The sequence below is a fragment of the Alnus glutinosa genome, chromosome 12 (assembly GCF_958979055.1).
Source record: "Alnus glutinosa chromosome 12, dhAlnGlut1.1, whole genome shotgun sequence".
NCBI lineage: Eukaryota > Viridiplantae > Streptophyta > Magnoliopsida > Fagales > Betulaceae > Alnus > Alnus glutinosa.
The window spans coordinates 18517897-18537626 of NC_084897.1; the positions used below are offsets into that span (position 1 = coordinate 18517897).

A 19730-nucleotide genomic window follows, 5' to 3' on the forward strand; every position below is an offset into this window, starting at 1 on the left:
TAATGACATAATCAATGACTAAAGAAAATAAAGAAAGTTTAGAGTCAAGTATCACTCCACTCTTTACATTCTATATATATGTGCAGAGACATATCCCAACAAGACATTGAGCCAGGAAATCTTGAGAAGAGAAACATCTGAAAGATGGCAGAAGGCAACGAAGTCCAAATTCCAAGAGTGAAACTGGGCAATCAAGGCCTTGAGGTAAATCTCCATTGTCATTCCTTGAGTTCCATTTCAATTTTTACAGGAAAATTCCACGTGTATCTGTTCAAGTAGCATTTTTGTAACGACCCACCCCCAATGACACAATATTGTCCGCTTTTGGCTCCTCAAACAGAACTTCCCAGGAGGTCACCCATCCTGGGATTGCTCTCGCAACAGCACGCTTAACTGCAGAGTTCTGATCGGTTCATGGCCATCACGGCTTTAAAACGCGTTGTGTCATAAAGGGTGTATTTATACATATAAGCACATCCTCATTCCCAGGCGATGTGGGACGTCACAATCACCCTCCCTTGGAACCCAGCGTCCTCGCTGGCAACCCTCATGGGATCACCCCATTCTTGGCATCCCAGCGAATGCCCGCCGGCAACCCTCTTGGGCTTGTGCACGCTCCCATCATCTCAGGCTGGGCAATGACTCTGATACCATTTGTAACGACCCACCCCCAATGACACAATATTGTCCGCTTTTGGCTCCCCAAACAGAACTTCCCAGGAGGTCACCCATCCTGGGATTGCTCTCGCAGCAGCACGCTTAACTGCGGAGTTCTGATCGGTTCATGGCCATCACGGCTTTAAAACGCGTTGTGTCATAAAGGGTGCATTTATACATATAAGCACATCCTCATTCCCAGGCAATGTGGGACGTCACAATTTCTTCGAAAACCCATCTACATAATTTGATCTACTTTTGAGTTTTTATGGTATCAATTTATACTCTGATAACAGAATTGTGTTTCTTTCCTTGAGGTCTATGGAAGTTCATGTGTTGTCAAACTAATATTTGATCTAGTTCCAACTGCAAAATAAATTGAAATTTCTAGGAAAGCTTGTGCATTTCAAGTAGATAGATATTATGTCAGTTTTCCTTCCAATTCATTTTTTTGTTAACTTTATGTTGTTCATTTCTTCGTAATTCTAAACCGTTCTTTTTCGTAGGTCTCAAAGTTGGGATTTGGATGTATGGGCCTGACGGGAGCCTACAATTCTCCTCTCTCTGATGAGGATGGAATCTCAATAATAAAGCACGCTTTCAGTAAGGGAATCACTTTCTTTGATACATCTGATATTTATGGACCCCATACTAATGAAATTCTGCTTGGAAAGGTACTCATCATCAATTTTTAGTTTTACTAGCTCGAACAAGAAGTTGGATTGTTTTGTCGATTGTCGCTAATGTAGAAATATCTTCGGGATAGTATTTTCTATTTGTTCTGTTCTTAATGAAATGATTAATAATGGATCACCATGCTAAGACTTTGTGATATTAACTGCATGGAAAAATCTTATATCTTTCAGGCCTTGAAGCAGTTGCCAAGAGAGAAAATTCAAGTAGCCACCAAATTTGGCGTCCACATGTCGGTATTTCCTCACATGACAGTGAACGGTAGCCCTGAGTATGTTCGCTCATGTTGTGAGGCTAGCTTGAAGCGTCTTGATGTGGAATACATTGATCTGTATTATCAGCATAGGATTGACACGAATGTACCTATAGAAGAAACTGTAAGTGATTCTCTTTCTCTTTCAACTAGATGCCTGCAAGGGTGGTTTTTGATTTCTTTTCTGTTTGTAATTAAAATGATCAAATTATCTGCAAATTAGTTATACCATTGTGGAGATAGTGGGATCTAAATGGAAAAACTGATTAAGTACATCTTATTGGCATGTAGATAGGCGAACTTAAGAAACTGGTAGAAGAGGGAAAAGTCAGGTATATTGGTCTATCTGAAGCCAGCCCAGACACAATAAGGAGGGCACATGCTGTGCATCCCATCACAGCTGTACAAATGGAGTGGTCTCTCTGGACTCGTGATATCGAGGAAGAGATAATTCCACTTTGCAGGTTTGTTCAATTTACAGCCCCAGTTTCTATGAAAATCGGTCTCACAAGTCTCTTGACTGCTTCAACTTCTAAGAAACCTTTGAAGAATGCTGCGCGAACATGTTTATCCCTTCTTGATGTGAAAATTTAATTAAGAGATGAGTTAGTATGTATCTTATGTATCTTTTTTTCTTTCTTAGGATTCCAATTGTATTATCATTTTTGAAAGAATTGCAACAATAGAAAATATTGATTGGGTGGCTTTTATGTCAATTTTTATTTTGTGTGGCTTTTTGACATCTTATCCAGAAGTATGAGAATTCTATCTTGATACTCTTGTGCATGCAGGGAACTTGGCATTGGAATAGTTCCATACAGTCCTCTTGGTCATGGTTTTTTTGCTGGCAAAGGAATCGCGGAAAGCTTGGCTGCAAACAGTAACTTGGTATATGTTTCACCAACATTTTTCCCATCCATTTGTTGACTTTTAATGAATAATATTTGCTTGCATTTCTTTAGGCAACTATATATTTTTCTTTCAGCAGTGCATTACTAATCAGGGTCAATTTGAATCGAAAATTCATACAATTAAACATGTCTATGCAACTTCCTTGAAAATAAAAGTACATCCTCACATATGCTATTTAGTGTTTGTCTTAAGAGAATCTTTCCCTCAAAATATTTTCATGTAAATGCATCAAGTTTTGTCTAATTTTTGAGTAATTGGAATTTTTCTTTTTATTGGCAAAAGTCTGTTCTTAATTTTAAGAACCATCTGATAGAGAACTAGAGGATTTCAAGACTTTTGCCGCTCCCCATAATGATATTATTAGTAACTGGAAAAAAAAAAAAAAAAAAAAAAAAAAAAAGCTTAACTAACAGCGAACTCTTTTATCTATAAGGCCATGCATCCACGGTTCCAGGGAGACAATTTGGAGAAGAATAAGACCGTTTATACCCGAATAGAAAGCCTTGCTAGAAGGCACCAATGCACTCCTGCTCAGCTAGCACTAGCATGGGTACTTGAACAAGGGGATGATGTTGTACCTATACCTGGTAAGTGACTTCCACTTTTTAGTCCTGATTAATTTAAATAAATTAGTCTGAAATTTGCTACATATACAAGTTTTGCTCATAAATGTGGTTGAAAAGAAAAAGAGATAAAAATAAGTGGCTGAAGTTCTATTCAATGTTATTGAATACTATTTCTTCTCCAAGTGTCCAGTGCTTTTTCCTTTTTAGGCTGGAATGCATAAGATTTTAAAGGACATAAAATTGACATAGAAGCCAAGCAAAAATATCGGAATTATCCCAATCCATGTGCCATAAGATTTTCCTGCCTGAAGACTCCAAGTTCAGTATATATTACAAGAAACTCAAAAGAACTCAAGAGATTTTAGTTTACCCTTAGAGTATTCATTAATATGGTGTTAAGTTGCGGTCATAACTAGGTAAGATTTGATTATGGATTGGAATTTGTGATCACAGTGTCTTACAAGAATCATTGGCCATAGCACTAGCTTGTGGATAAATTTGTAAATGAGTGGGAGGTTGGTTTTCAGAAATAGTAAATAATGAGTTAACCGCATGCATCTTATTTTGAGAGGGACAATAGCACTTGTTCTCTAGTTTAAAGAGATCACATTAGCGAATCTGCTGAAGTTCATTAGCAATTCTGCTAATTATATGAGGAGCTGTGTTCAGGAAACTTAATGGAATTGATCAAGGCTTAGTTGAATTGAAATGAGCTGAGTTGAGTTGTTCTAGAAATCGTAATGGCAAAATCAAATTTTTAAGTCCAGCACCAAGCAGCTATTGGCGCCTCTCACAGGAAGGGAACTTGGAATTCCATAACTAGGAAGAGGAATACTCGGTCCATTAATTTTTTCAGTGAACTAGTTTGCTTCAATCATATATTCATTCAGTACACACAGCTGCTTTAGATTTCAGTTCCCTTTGGAACTATTTTGTAAGATTGTTTTATCCAACGTGCCAAATCTTTTCATGGTGATGTAATTTCCCCAGGAATTCTAATATGCTAATGCGTACTTTACTTATATCACCTTCTAAAAACTCAAAACCAAGTAGAGACTTTGACCTGCGATTTCTCACTGTTCATTTTCCTTGAACTTTTAAAGGGACAACTAAGATCAAAAACCTGGATGACAATATTGGCTCTTTGAAGATGATACTTACAGAGGCACATCTGAAAGAGATATCTGATGCTGTACCCATCGAAGAGGTAGCTGGTGGTAGAAGCTTTCAAAACACGGATCATACCGAATGGAAGTTTGCTAACACTCCTCCAAAGAAATATTGATTGTCTCTACTTATACTGTCGCGGATGTTGTCCACTTCACTTGGATAAGGCGATGCTTTTGTGAATCGAATGGCTGGATTTATGTTAATAAACCATCTGTATCATTCACACTGCTAGGTTAGCGACATGATTATATAAACTTTTTGGGAATGTACTAATATTGTTGCTATATATCACGCATTATGGTAAAAGTTTTAAAAACACTTTGGGTATATGTTTGTTAATGAGTTTTGAGGGTGAAATTTGCCCAATGTATCTATCCCAAACAACACCTGAAGGGGGTGAATAGAAGTTTGTTCAAAAATTACAATTAACAAAATTTTCACAACCACACACAATATCACCAAAATTAAATAAAGTAGTAAAAATATCAAACACAACAATTTTGATGACGATATGAAAATTATTGGAAGATTGTTTCGGATTGAAAAAAGCTATCAGTAAATCTTGAATTGCCCTAATAAATAACTTTTTTTGTCTACCATCATTCTTCTTCTACAACCTAAAACTGGTGGATCAAGTGTTTTTTTTTTTTTTTTTTTTTTTTTTTTTTTTTTTTTTTTTTTTTTTTTTTTATGGGTGGTTTAACAAAGTCTACGAGAGGTTTAAGAATGAAGGCATAAAGATACTAATACCATTGGGTTTTGAAAAACCCAAAATAAATCCAAAAATGTGGTATTCAAATATGGGCGCAATTTACAAAACCCTTATCCTTTCAATTACCAAAGTTCAAGAGTTATATAGTATGTCAATTGTGGCTCATTGCATATATAAGCTCCGTCATAATTTATATATTAAGTCGCGAATTGACGCAGTTACTTTTTTACTTTAATTATCTGTCTCTCTTTTTTGCTATCATCTTTTTCCTAAATTTTGTGTTCTTACATGATATCAGAGCCAAATGTGCTGAATTTGAACCTTAACTCCGTTATTTTACCCACATTTCAATTAAATATTTCACATGTCGGACATCACCTATTAAAATGGTATTTGAGCTCACATATGAGAGAGACAGTTAAAGTATTCATTAAATTATCAAATATACTTTTTTCTATCAACTTAAGAATTTAGGATATGTTGAAACGAAAGGGCTAAAAGAAAGGAAGAAAGAAAAGAAAATACAACAGTAAATCTTAGTACTCTCATATTGTTAGGATAGAAATATGATTATGCCCAAATGGGCTAGGATCGTGGCCTATTAAGACATACCAAGACTGTCATATCCAACAGACTCAAAGATCAGCCGTAACTACATAAAGATCAAGGAAGGTTAGAAGTCGGTATCAAGTCGGTTAAAGACCGACTTGGTAACTTACAACGACCATGAAGGAAGTCCCATGACTCCACGATATTAAGTCGGTTAAAGACCAACTTGGCAACTTACAACGACCATGAAGGAAGTCCCACGACTCCACGATGTTAAGTCGTTTAAAGACCGACTTGGCAATGATTGTGGAGAATACATCTCAGTCCCATAATCCGCACAAAACGGAGGTGGCCCCATGATCTAATGCCGGTTGAGGTTGACTCCGCAACCTTTGCGGAGTTTGAACCACGACGCCATGATCTCAAGTCAGTTAAAGACCGACTCGACAACAATCATGGGGAGTACACCTCAATCCCACCATCCGAATAGTCGACAAGCACTCCGGATCTGACACGTGGTCCAATAGAAGAACCGGATCGCTCTCAACATTTTATGTATAAATACCTCACGACTAGACAAGTAAATTTTAGATTGCTCATAGTGATTAAGAGTGATATACACTTGGGATAATACTAATAAAATCATCGGAGTGGGATTGTCAGACTCCCCCCGACGTAGTTTTCTATTTTGCAGGACAGCAGAAATAGGCTCTTTCAGTTCATCAGCTACCATACCAGAAACTGTTCTAACAGTTTGGCGCCGTCTGTGGGAAGCGACTAGCAAGTGTGCATCGTTTACTACGTAAAAAAAGAAAATTTATCTGAAATGGTACGAACAAGAGCCACGACTTCAGAAGCAAACAACCCTCGTCACGAGACGGGGGGTGTGTCTCATCAGAATGCAGCTGAGATGAAGGCACGAATAGCCCAGATGTCCAGGGACATGGAGGTCCTAGCTCAGCAAAACCTCCGTCTGCTGAGGCGATTAGCAGACAAACGAAGTCCTGAAATGGATGAGGGAAATGAAGAAGAAGAAAGCAATGCCCGTGAGGAAGAAGACAGGGAGAGCAGAAGGGTCACGGAAAGAACCCAACCTGAAGACTGACCCCGACGAACTGAGGGGGTCGCCAACTAGGGGTGTAAATCCGGAGCGGGTTCCCGGGTATTGGGTGAAACCCGGGAACCGGCTCCGGGTCCCCGGGTTTTAGGCTTTAAACACCCGGGCCTGGACCCGGGTATCCCGGGTATCCGGGGTGTCCGGGTACCCGATTTTACCCGGGTATCCGGTCCGGGTTATATATTAAAAAAAAAAAAAAAAATTCTCGGTGGGAGGGTTTGATGGAGTGATACTAACAGCGTATCTGAGGGAAGGCTGTGGTGGGAGAGTGAAGCTGGGAAGACCAGGTAAAAAACGAGATCAAAGAGTTGATTATCCAGTGCTTTGACGATGCCTTCAAAGATGGAACAGAAGCACTTGAAAATTCCCGCAGAACCAACTTCCTTCAAGATAAGCTTGAAAAAACCCAGAATGTCGTTTCAATGTTAAAGAACCAAATCTTTTCACCCCCGGAACTCTCTTCAGTTAATTTAGATTCTGAAAGCTTCAAACGTTCCAGCTTTTCTATGAGGGACGATCGATACATTTTGCCGGTCGAACAGCGAGACCAAAACATGATCAATCAGAGGGTCTACGACGGTCTAGATGATAAATCAAAGAAGTGTTTGCTATGTCTCTCAGTGTTTGCCAGAGTATATGTCTACATCTATCCAATCAATCAAGGTTTGTGAATGCCTGAAGATCAACGAAGAGGAAATTTCTACATTGCCAGTTGAATCGGTCGGCGAGCAGTCGGCGAGGAGTGGCGAGCGGCTTTGCGGGTGAACAACGTGATGCGGTGATTCAGAATCAGTGATGCCGTGATAGAGAATGAAATGGAGAAAGAGATGAGATGATTCAAATTTGAGATTTTTGTCTGAAGGTGAAGTGAAATGGAGCGGCGGCAGTGAGAAGGGTTTTGATACTTGATTCACTTCAATTTGATGATAGCCTAGGGCAACAGTCGATAGAACAGAGGCTTTAACTTTATGAAAATGACGAAATGGCCTCCCCCTCTTCCTGCCGTGTACTGCATGTAGTTTTAGGATAAAAGGGCAGGGGTAATTTTTTTTTTTAATTAATTAACTTACCCGGAGCCAGGTACCCGGGTATAACTGGGATTTTTTGAAATAAATACCCGGCTCCGGCTCCGGGTACCCAGGTACCCGGATCCTTGTACCCGGGTTCCAACCGGATTTCTCCGGTTTCCCGGAGCCAGTTAATGCCCGGATCCAGTTTCCCGGCCGGTTATATCCGGTCCGGATTTACACCCCTATCGCCAACCCTCCCTTGGGTGAGGAAATCGCCAACCCTCCTCCTAGTGAAGGTATGATGAATCCTCGATATGACGAGAGAAGACTTAACGAAGCCATCGCCACACTTGATGAGAAGTATGAAGATAAATATAACCAGCTGCAGCAGGAAATCCAGCAAAACAACAAAGGGAAAATTTCTCCGGTGGACAGCCTTTTGAACAGGTCTTCTCCATTCACCGAGCATGTCATGGTGATCGAGCTCCCCGAGAAATTTAAAATTCCAGCCATCCAGACTTATACCGGAATTGAAGATCCCATCGAGCATCTTGACAACTATAAGATGCACATGGATCTACAAGGGACTCCTCAGGAGATGGCATGCCGAGCCTTTCCACTTACCTTGTCCGGTTCAGCTCGAGATTGGTTCCGAAAACTCCCTCCGAGTTCCATCACGTGTTTTGATGATCTCGGACGGAAATTCGTAACTCAATTCCTAGCTGGGTGCAAGAGGAAGAAGCCTTCTGGACAACTGATGGTGATGCGCCAAAAAGAAGGCGAGTCTCTGAAAGATTATGTGGTCCGATTCAATCAAGCAAAGTTCACAGTTGATAGTCCAACCAAAGAAATGGTCTATGCTGCCCTCTATCAGGGCTTACGGGTAGAAGGACCCTTGATGTCAGAAATTGCTCTTAATCATCCTGAGAATTTGACCGCCCTCACGGACGTGATTGAGAAGTACATAAACCAGGAGGAAACCGCCTATATAACGTTCATAGATGGGGACATACCGATTATATGCACAAAAAGTACTTCAGATAACACAATGGATAATGACATATTTATTGACGAAAGGAAAAAGAAAATTGAAATTATGCAGAAGAACCTTACATAAAGTCTATGAATGGGGACTTGGTGAAAATACATTTTTCAAAAATAATGCATAATGACATAATCAATGATGACAGAAAGGTTGGAGGACCAATCTTGCGGTCTGAATCCTTTTTGTTTTCTAAAATGTATATTCTTTCGGTGCATGCTTGAAATTCTGAACAATGTTGCTATTGGGCTTGTGACTAAGTTCTGGAAAGGGACTGGTAGATTGTGATCTTTTGTAATGGATTAACGTTTAAAGGTTGAATTTGGTTTAAGAGAATGAGAATGAAAATAAATAATTAGAAGAGGCTAAATCAAGGTTTAACTGGCCTCTTGAAGTTGAAAAAAAAAAAATTATTAACTGAAATTCCTCTTATTTAGTTCAAAATAGGATATTTATACAATTTTGGACTAAAAAACTCGGATTCACCATTTTTACTACTTTATTAGCTTTGGTAGCGAAGAAAATTACTACCCTAGTTATAGTTATAGTTTCTACAAGCATTTATAAAGTCTAATTTTATCTAGTAATAAATTAACGTGGGACTTAGCAGTAGAAAATATTGGAGAGGCAAGTATGCCGTCTGAGTTATTTTTACTTTGTATGCTAACAAGGGGCTGATATGGTAGCATGTGGTTGGTGAGTAGAGCTTTTTTTTTTTTTTTTTTTTTTAACATATCCACACAAGTGGGAGAAAGGGGAGATTTGAATTAATAACTTCCGCTTCATAAGGTATGGTCTCTAACCAATTGAACTGTCCCTTGAAGACATGTAGCGAGTGGAGCTGATATGGCTAGTATAATCTGTAATATATTATTCCTTTTTGGTTGTGGCCTTTATATCACATTTACGGTATTTACTATGTTTATTATTTTTTCAATAAACATATACGGCATTATGGATATTTCCATTAATTTAGATTACCGTAAATATGGAATCGGTATTATGGTTATTTCTATTAATTTAGATTACCGTAAATATGGAATCGGTTAATTGATTTTAAAATCAATTAACGATATTGTTTCCTTGATGGAAGGAAACAAATACGGTGTTTACCATTTTGAGGGTCTCTAACCTAGCCTATAAATAGAGTGCCTGTGTACACCATCAGTACAGCCATCAAGCAATAGGCATAGGTTAGAAGATCCCTCAAATAATCTTTCTTGTTCTTCAGATGGATCGTGGAGACGCTTGAGCAAACATGGCTAGAGGTAAGCCTGAATCCTGTTTATTCGTTTTCCGCTGCGCATGTTAGATTAAATAATATGTTAATTATTTCTAACATGTGGTATCAGAGCCATCCTCTGTGCTATTTTGCTTAGCGTATAATTTTACTATGCGTTATCAATATTGAATCAAGTATTTTTATTGGTTATCAATATTGAATCAAGTATATTCTATTTGGTATTGTTCACTTCTGTTTGTCAATATTGTTTGAGCAATATTTCGTCTTTTGTGACATGATAGAAACGCATTAGCGATTATTTTGTGAATATTTGTTGTTCACGTACTGTTTGTGAAAACCCATAAATTTGATAAAACTATTTTTTGTTTTATCACTATTCTGTGTATTGTGATATACTGCCTAATTTTAAGTTGTTGTAATTTTGATATGGGTATTTTCATAAAGGGGTGGCGGCTAGGGTTCTATTTTTAGGGTTTTCAACCCATCTGGAACATTACGGGGCGAGTTAGTTGGTGACTGGGTAGGGTTTCGACCCATTAAAGTTTTTGGGTTTGATATATTTTCGGGTATGGTTTTTTAAAACCCATGCAGTTTTGGGCCATTTAAGTGGGCTGACCTAGTTTGGGCCAGCACTATACATAGACCCAGAGGCCTGACCCGATTAAGTGGGTTGACCTAATTGCCAAATACAGTAGCCCATTTGGAGTCTTGTGACCCAAAAGCCCAACCCAATATAGTAGCCTAATACAGATACCCAACCCAAATTAAGTGGGTTAACCCAATTGGGTCAGCCCAATACAGCAACCCTTTTCAGTAACCCATCAAGTTCTTTTTAAAAGGGGAATTTAGGCCTTATGGTGTTTAGAACCTGGGTTCACCAGGTGTAAAGAGCCTTGGCCACTTACTAAACCATTAGGCCATGTGTTTTATTATGTCCTCATATTAAAGTTTTATTCCCTTTATTATTTACAGTACTGTGTATTAAAATTATTGTTTATTTAATACATGAATTGAGGAATATATATTTTAAATTTATATTGTTTAAATATAAATTGTTTGATGCCTAGACCTAAGAATAATTAACAATACCATATATACTGGTGTGTTTACAGTAATATCTAAGAATGCAATGTCGGGGAAAGTTCTGGCAAGGAAAGTCTTGGGATTTAAGTGTGTCCGGTGTGACCACCCTCACTTTCCTGGGAGCTCATCTGCTTGCACCTTGGAAAATGCTGTTTACCCCATTTAAGTATTGGTTTGTTATATTCATAAGGCCATTGAGGGGGCATCTATAAAGTTGTTAGATGTTAATGAAGTAGCAATTATCATGATAATTTTGGGAGAGCCACAGCATCCCAATTTTGAATGACAATTGCATCAAGATTACACACACGTAATTATCATAATAATTATGGGAGAGCCAAAGCATCCCATTTTTGTATGATAATTACATCAGGATCACACGCATGAACCTCATAAAGATTTATTAGATGTTCATGAATTACAGCGTGATTATTATGATTTTGGGAGAGCCAAAGCATCCTAATTTTGTAATAATTGCATAAGGATCGTACACATGAACTTCATATAGAAAAATTAACATCGTATTGTAATTAACTCATAAATTTAATTACCTATCCCCAAAGGGAAGTTTTTATTTTTATGACTTAATTAGAATGAGATAACAAATTTAGTATTAAAAGTAAAATTTCTTTCGGTTGCCCAAAGGTACGAAGAATTTTATTTATTAATATTTAAATTTATTAGTCTTATCAATAAAGAGTAAATTTCATGCGTGATGCAACCTTTGCCCAAAGGTAGGTTGAAATTTACTATTTAAATTGGCATTGGCTAATTTAAAATAAAGTTACTTCATAGCATTAAAGTATTTATTTTAATTTTGGGTTATTGCAGCTATTCCTGTTACTCTACCTTTTGGTGGTTTTATATTCCAATACATTATGATAATATTTTTCTGACTGGAAAAATGATTGATATGCTTTTTCATTTGGGGTGTTAAAAATTTTGGTACTCCGTGTGGACAAACCACCTACTCCCGCGGAATTAAGTACGCCACGTGAGATTATTAAGCATGAACGGTGGGAGTGATTTAATCACTTAAGTTAGATGTTCATGAAATCTCATGTCACTAAAGTCATCAGGGATTTATTCCTGAATGTTTTAGAGCCAAAGTTTTATAAAGGTTGTTTATGAACATTTAGTAAGTTCAAACAAAACTTGGCCAGCACCCTAATAGAAAAAGCTTTAAAGACAAACCTTTTACAGTTTCTGAAGTGTTTATAATCCCATTATGGGAATGAAGGATATTATAGATTAGCTTAAGTCCCTAAAGATTGAGATTTTTTGAGTCATAATTGGTCATTTTATTTTTGAATTCTCTCTTCTAAGTGTAGAATTTTATCTTGTAACACACGTAAGGATAAATGGTTAGTAAATAAACTTCTAACCATGTGTGTTCAAGGATATGAGAGAATTTATAAAGTGTTCACATGATTATTCATGTCAAAGGAAGGACCAATAAATGCAATCATGTCCAACACTTAAAGCATGAGAATAAGGTGCCAATAAAGTATTATGGCAATTAAGATACATATTTCTCATGAAATAAGAAAAATTAAGGGCATATAAAGAAAGATTGCATGAAGTATAAGAAATGACTTAAAATAAAGATAATCTCCATATCTAGTATGTCGTGAATCTCTTTTAGTGACTCAATCAAATATATTGTGGATTGATTATGGTTTAACAATCCACATTGTCAACACAAATGCAGAGTCCTTTTAAAATAGATAACACGTGTTTATAATTTGAGCTTGTTGGGATCTATAGGTTAATTTTAAAATTCAGTTATAATTTTGACCTCAAAAAATGATTTATATTCCATAATCTTTTTGAAATCTATTTTCTAGTTTGGCTTATTAAAAATTTCAATTTTATTTTAAACTTGAAATTTTTCTTATTTTTTGGTGGAATATTGGTTGGGGTTTATTTAAAGTCTATTTAAAATTGACCTACGTCCCAATTTTTGAAACAAAATTATTTGTTTATTTCTGCATAGTGATGTTGACGTAAAGTAGAGTCTTTAAGAATTTAAAAATGCTCTTGTTATGGCTTTGGAGATTGAAATATATCTCCATACAGAAAATAAAAGTCGGTGATTTACTGACTTTGGTACTTGTGTGGATTGCATAAGGGAAAGCATACCAACAAGACCATTAGAGGTGCCAAAGAGAGCCTTTTAAAATTCTTGAGATCATGTACATTGAAATATGTTAACATTTCCATACTCATTGCCTAAATGGTCAGAGATATTTTTATCTCTTTCAGTGATGACCATATAAAGTTTATGTATGTCTATCTTCTAAATATTAAAGTTGGAGTATTGAATGCTTTCAATATCTATAAGGAAGAAGAAGAGAAACAATATGAAGATCATAAGATCTAATATAGGCATAAAGTATTAAGGTAGGTACACACAAAGGGAAATGATTAGTAATACTAATCTGCTATTACCCTTATAGAGTAAAGCTTTGAAGACCATTGTGTATATGTTAAACAGTATTCCATCTAAGGTTGTCCATAAGACACCTTTTAAAGTATGAAATAGATGGAAGCTTAGTTTAAATTATTTACACATATGGGGTTGCCTTGCTAAAGAGAGGATTTATAATCCTCGCCTAAGGAAATTAGATTCAAGGACAATCAGCGGATCTTTTATAAGCTATCTAGTAAACTTTAAAGGGTTTTAATGTTTTATTATCCTTCATATAAGCCTAGAGTTATTGATTGTAAAATTTCTAGAGGATACGGAACCTAGTGGGAGTGCTCATTCACATAAATTGGAATTTGAGGAAGCACTAGAGTTGGCCAAATCTCCTCCTCATAGAGGATGATTGATTGTATTCAGGAAAATCAGATTGATTATCCTGAGCCACAATCACTTCTAGAACAACCAACTCATACAGAACAGGTTCAAAATCTATTCTCCCATTGCAAAATGCAGAGGAAGTAGAATTAAGAAAATCCTATAGAATAAGTAGATTAACAATTCTTAGTGATTATGTTGTATATCTCCCAGAGTCTGATGTTGACGTTGGACATAAAGATGATCCAAATTTGTTTTCACATGCTATGAATGGAGAAAACTCCTCATTGAGATTTAGTGCCATGAAGTGAGAGTTAAGTCCATGGCTGAAGGGTCGAGCTAGACTTGTAGCCAATGGTTTTACTCATAAGGAAGGCATTGATTATCGTGAAACATTCTCTCCAGTGTCTAAGGATGGTTCATCAAGATGATCATAGCATTAGTAGCTTATTTTTGATCCAGAGCTACATCAAGTGGATGCGAAAACAACTTTTCTGAATAGGGATCTTAAGGACGAGGTTTACATGAAACAATCAAAAGGTTTTATAAATAACAGTCAGAAAGCTTGCAAATTAAAGAATTCTATTTATGGGCTGTGATAGATCTCTCAATGGTAAGATACTTTTTACAAGGTTATTGTTTATAGAAAACCTTGTTGATTAGTATATATACCTTAAGGTCAGTGGGAGTACAGTAATCTTTCTAGTCCTATATTTGCAAGTGGTGATTTAGGTTTGCTACATAAAGTTCACAAAACTTTGAAATGAAGGATTTGGGTGAAACCTCTTATGTCTTTTGACATAGAGATTCACAGAGACATAAAGAATATTAACATTGTCTCGGAAGGCCTACATTGAAAAAGTTTTGGGAAAATTTAGAATGAAGGATTTGCACCTTCAGTAGCAATTAAGAGGGACTAATTAAATACAGATTAATGTTCCAAAAGGTATTGGAATAAGGGCAGATGAAAAGTTTTAAGTGTCTGCATTATACATAACCATATGGCTGACAATAAGTATATTGAGTCAATAAAGTGCTGCAAATAAAGTCTTGCGGTATATGCAAGGAACCAAGAAGTACAACTTAACCTAAGGATACACTTTCCATTTGAAGGTGGTTAGTTGTTCAGATTTGAGTTTTGCTGATTGTGTAGATAGTAGAAAGTCTACTTTAGGGTATATATCTTTTTATTGAAGGATATATCCTAGAGATGCAGTATGCAGACTGTAGTTGCTACGTCTACCAAGAAAGCTAAAAGTCTAGCGTGCTATGAATTTAGTACACAGGCATGATGGTTGAGACATTTGTTGAAAGTCTCAATCTTGTCGATTTTACAGTTAGACCATAAAGATACTCTGCGGTAATTCTACTATAATCTTCTTTTATAAGAATAAAGAGTAGAAGCAGAAGTAAATCGACATTAAGTATCTCAGTACGAGAGATAACATTAAGAGACATAAAGGGTCTATTGAGCATATAAGTACTGAATTAATGATTGCGGATCCCATGACTTAAAGTTTACCGGTAAAGAAAGAATAAAGTCATGTGGAATATATGAGACTCATTAATTCATTTTCGCTTGGTTTGTCTCTTTTTGGTCTATAGACATAAAGTTATTGTAATAAAGATTTTTTGTGCACATTTGTTATTTTATCCATGAGGATAAATAAAGTTGGACCCGAATGACTTATAGGAAGTTCATTCATAAAGCTTGATTATCCATAAGGTACTCATGTAATGAGTGTTTTACATCGTGATACATGGAAGGGACGACCTAATTTTATAATGGTTTTACCGCCATGATTCGTGTGAAACATTTCTTAACTGAGTTGGAGGATTCCATAAAAGATTGGCCAAAACTAAAGAACCTAATACCATATGGTCATGTGTTATAAAGTCCAAGTGGGAGAATGTAATATATTATTCCTTTTTGGTTGTGGCCTTTATATCACATTTACGGTATTTACTATGTTTATTATTTTTTCAATAAACATATACGGCATTATGGATATTTCCATTAATTTAGATTACCGTAAATATGGAATCGGTATTATGGTTATTTCTATTAATTTAGATTACCGTAAATATGGAATCGGTTAATTGATTTTAAAATCAATTAACGATATTGTTTCCTTGATGGAAGGAAACAAATACGGTGTTTACCATTTTGAGGGTCCCTAACCTAGCCTATAAATAGAGTGCCTGTGTACACCATCAGTACAGCCATCAAGCAATAGGCATAGGTTAGAAGATCCCTCAAATAATCTTTCTTGTTCTTCAGATGGATCGTGGAGACGCTTGAGCAAACATGGCTAGAGGTAAGCCTGAATCCTGTTTATTCGTTTTCCGCTGCGCATGTTAGATTAAATAATATGTTAATTATTTCTAACATAATCTTGTTATTTTGTATACGTAACACAATTTTGTGAATAGTGTAGTAATGTCACTATTTGTACATGTGACAAAATAGTTAATACGGTTGACAGAATATAAACAAAAGTAGTAAATCAAAAAAATATGTAAAATTCAAAGAACATAATTGACATGAAAACTTAGTTTCTATTATTTTGGCTCAATTAAGGCTATTAGTTAACTCAATTGTGATCATAGTAACTAATGTCGGCCAAAAAATAGTCCATGTCCAAATCCTAATCATAGTAATTGATGCCGATGTTCAAGTCCAGTCATAGACTAATACCATAAATTAAGATAACTAAATCCCTTAATTTACTATAACTAAATAATCTAAACTCCTTAATTTAAAATAATCAAATTTTTTTTTTAAGAAAAAAAAAAAAAAAAAAAACCTATCCTTATCAGAAGCCGAGTATTTTTGTCGATAATCCCCTTTTTCTCCGGAGCTAAAATTCTATTGTATGACATAATCAGTGACGACTGAAAAAATCTATGCGACTTCCAAAGGCAAGAGCCCCATCCACACAAAAAGCGTAATGACATAATCAATGATGAAAGAAACTAAAGAAAGTTTAGATTCGAGTATCGTTCCACTCTTTACATTCTATATATATATATATATATATATATATATATCTGTGTGCACGCGCGCGACAAATCCCAGCAAGACATTGAGACAAAAATCTTGAGAAGAGAAACATACATCTGAAAGATGGCAGAAGGCGACGAAGTCCAAATTCCAAGAGTGAAATTGGGCAATCAAGGCCTTGAGGTAAATCTCCTTTGTCATTGCTTGAGTTCCATTTCAATTTTTACAAGAAATGTCTACGTGTATCTGTTCAAGTCGCATTTCTTCGAAAACCCATCTACATAATTTGATCTGTTTTTGAGTTTTTATGGTATCAAGAAGCTGATCACACTCTGATAACAGAATTGCATAAATTCTTTCCTTGAGGTCTATGGAAGTTAAATGTGTTGTCAAACTAATATTTGCTCAAGTTCCAACTGCAAAATAAATTGAAATGTCTAGGAAAGCTTGTGCATTTCAAGTAGATAGATATTATATTAGCAGCTAGGAGCCTGTTCTCAAGATCAGGTAGATCAGAGACCAATCTGTCCTGTATTGATATCATAAAGGTCAAAACGATGCCATTTAAATAATGAGTAACATGGTTCATGTTACAAGAATCATTGGCCATAGCACTAGCTTGTGGATAAATTTGTAAATGAGTGGGAGGTTGGTTTTCAGAAATAGTAAATAATGAGTTAACCACATGCATCTTATTTTGAAGAGTGACAATAGCACTTGTTCTCTAGTTTAAAGAGATCACATTAGCGAATCTGCTGAAGCTCATTAGCAATTCTGCTAAATATATGAAGATCTGTGTTCAGGAAAACGTAATGGAATTGATCAAGGCTTAGTTGAATTGAAATGAGCTGAGTTGAGTTGTTCTAGAAATCGTAATGGCATTCAATTTCATTTTCATTGGGAGGTCTAACTGCTGTTATGAGTACATAGATGATGAAGCAAAATCAAATTTTCAGTCCAGCAATCATATTCGTAAATTTATTCAGTGAACTAGTTTGCACATTTTCAATCATATTCATTCAGTATACACAGTTGCTTTAGATTTCAGTTCCTTTGGAACTATTTTGTAAGTGTATTTTATCCAATGTGCCAAATCTTTTCATGGTGAGGCAATTTCCCCCGGAATTCTGATGCTAATGCTTACTTATATCACCTTCTAAAAACTCAAAACCAAGTTGAGACTTTGACCTGCGATTTCTCACCGTTCATTTTCCTTGAATTTTTAAGGGACAACTAAGATAAAAAACCTGGATGACAATATTGGGTCTTTGAAGATGAAACTTACAGAGGCAAACCTGAAAGAGATATCTGATGTTGTACCCATCAAAGAGGTAGCTGGTAGTAGAAGCTTTCAAAACGCGGATCATTTCCAATGGAAGTTTGCTAACACCCCTCCAAAGAATTGATCGTCTCTACTTATCCTTTCATGGAGGTTGTCCACTTCACTTGGATAAGGTGATACTTTTGTGGTCTCTAAGGGGTAGCTCAATCGGCTAAAGATCGCGCCTCATGAAGCGGAGGTCACTAGATCGAATCCCCCTCCTCCCTCTTGTGTGGACATGTCAAAAAAAAAATCGATGCTTTTGTGAATCGAATGGCTGGATTTATGTTAATAAACCATCTATATTATTCACACTGCTAAGTTAGCGACATGATAATATAAACTTTTGGGGGAGGTACTAATATTGTTGCTTTATATCATGCATTATGGTAAAAGTTTTAAAAACACTTTTGGGTATGTTTGTTAAGGAGTTTTGAGGGTGAAATTAGTCCAATGTATCCCAAACAATGCTTAAAGGGGGTGAATACGTTTTTGTTCAAAAATTACAATTAACAAAAATTTCACAACCACACACAATATTACCAAAATTAAATAAAGCAGGAAAAATATCAAACACAATAATTTTAGTGATGAAGTGGAAACTATTGTAAAAAAAATTTGAACAAGCCCAATAAATGACCTTTTCTTTTCTTTTCTTTTTTCCTACTGCAGTAGTTCTAGAATTTTGACCAATCTTCTATCAAGCTTCTTCTGCACCTCATAAATTTGGTGCTGAGGTTTTTTTTTTTTTTTTTTTGGGTTTACCAAAGTCTATGGGACTATGGGAGGTTTAAAAATGAAGGCGTAAGGATACTAATACCATTGGGTTTTGAAAAACACAAACTAAATCCAAAAATGGCAGTATCCAACCATGGCCAACGCAATTTAATTTACAAAACTCATATCATTTTCATTTACCAAAGTTCAAAAGTTATATATTTTGTCAATTGTAGCTCATTACATAAACAAGCTCCGTGATAATTTACATATGAAGTTATAGACTTACGCAATTACTTTTTTACCTTAATTCTCCGTCTCTCTTTGTTGTTATTATCTATTTCCTATATTATGCGTTCTTACATGATATTAGAGTCAAAAGTGCTGAGTTTGAATCTTAATTCCGTCATTTTATTTTCATTTCAATTAAATATTCTACATTTTGAGCATATTAAAAGGGAGTTTGAGTTCACACGTGAGGGAGACTATTGAAGTATTAATTAAATGATTAAATTTACTTCTTCCTATCAACTTAAGTTTTGGATAAATTGTAATAAAAGGGAAAGAAAGGAAGAAAGAAAAGAAAATACAACAATAAGTCTTAGTGTTCTAATACCATGTTAGCGACTATGATTTTGGTTTTTCACTCTTGCTTTCTTTTAGCCCTTTTGTCAAACACTAAGTCTGCACATGGCTACTTCTTCAAGTTCGTCCACCAAAATCGCACCCACTACCACTCTCACCTCTTTCTTCTCTGCACTGCCAATAAACATCAATCAAAATTCATGCTAAGTTGACTTGTGACAATTTTCTTGTTTGGCAAACACAACTTCTTCCTTTCTTAATCGGCCATGTTCTGCTTGGTTATGTGGATGGTA

At 36.0% G+C, this 19730-nt stretch overlaps 1 protein-coding gene across 2 annotated transcripts; it reads left to right on the forward strand.

Moving 5' to 3' along the window:
* The first annotated feature begins 50 nt into the window (after window positions 1-50).
* LOC133852064 (probable aldo-keto reductase 1) lies at window positions 51-18422 on the forward strand. 2 transcript variants are annotated; one of them, XM_062288734.1, is made up of 7 exons: window positions 51-204; window positions 1164-1331; window positions 1524-1727; window positions 1895-2067; window positions 2395-2491; window positions 2949-3102; window positions 18042-18422. In XM_062288734.1, the coding sequence occupies exons 1-7, from the start codon at window positions 145-147 to the stop codon at window positions 18218-18220; spliced, it is 1035 nt and encodes a 344-aa protein (XP_062144718.1). In that variant the 5' UTR covers window positions 51-144; the 3' UTR covers window positions 18221-18422. The 2 variants fall into 2 exon arrangements, with proteins under 2 accessions (XP_062144718.1, XP_062144717.1); XM_062288733.1 differs by lacking the exon at window positions 18042-18422 and adding an exon at window positions 4185-4537.
* Window positions 18423-19730: the final 1308 nt, after the last annotated feature.

Bases quoted from the DNA above. Each gene is read 5' to 3' on its own strand.
- LOC133852064 (XM_062288733.1), top strand. From the start codon at position 145: ATGGCAGAAGGCAACGAAGTCCAAATTCCAAGAGTGAAACTGGGCAAT. The intron at 2,492-2,948 runs GTATATGTTTCA...TTTATCTATAAG, and splicing joins TGGCTGCAAACAGTAACTTG to GCCATGCATCCACGGTTCCA. The intron at 3,103-4,184 runs GTAAGTGACTTC...GAACTTTTAAAG, and splicing joins TGATGTTGTACCTATACCTG to GGACAACTAAGATCAAAAAC.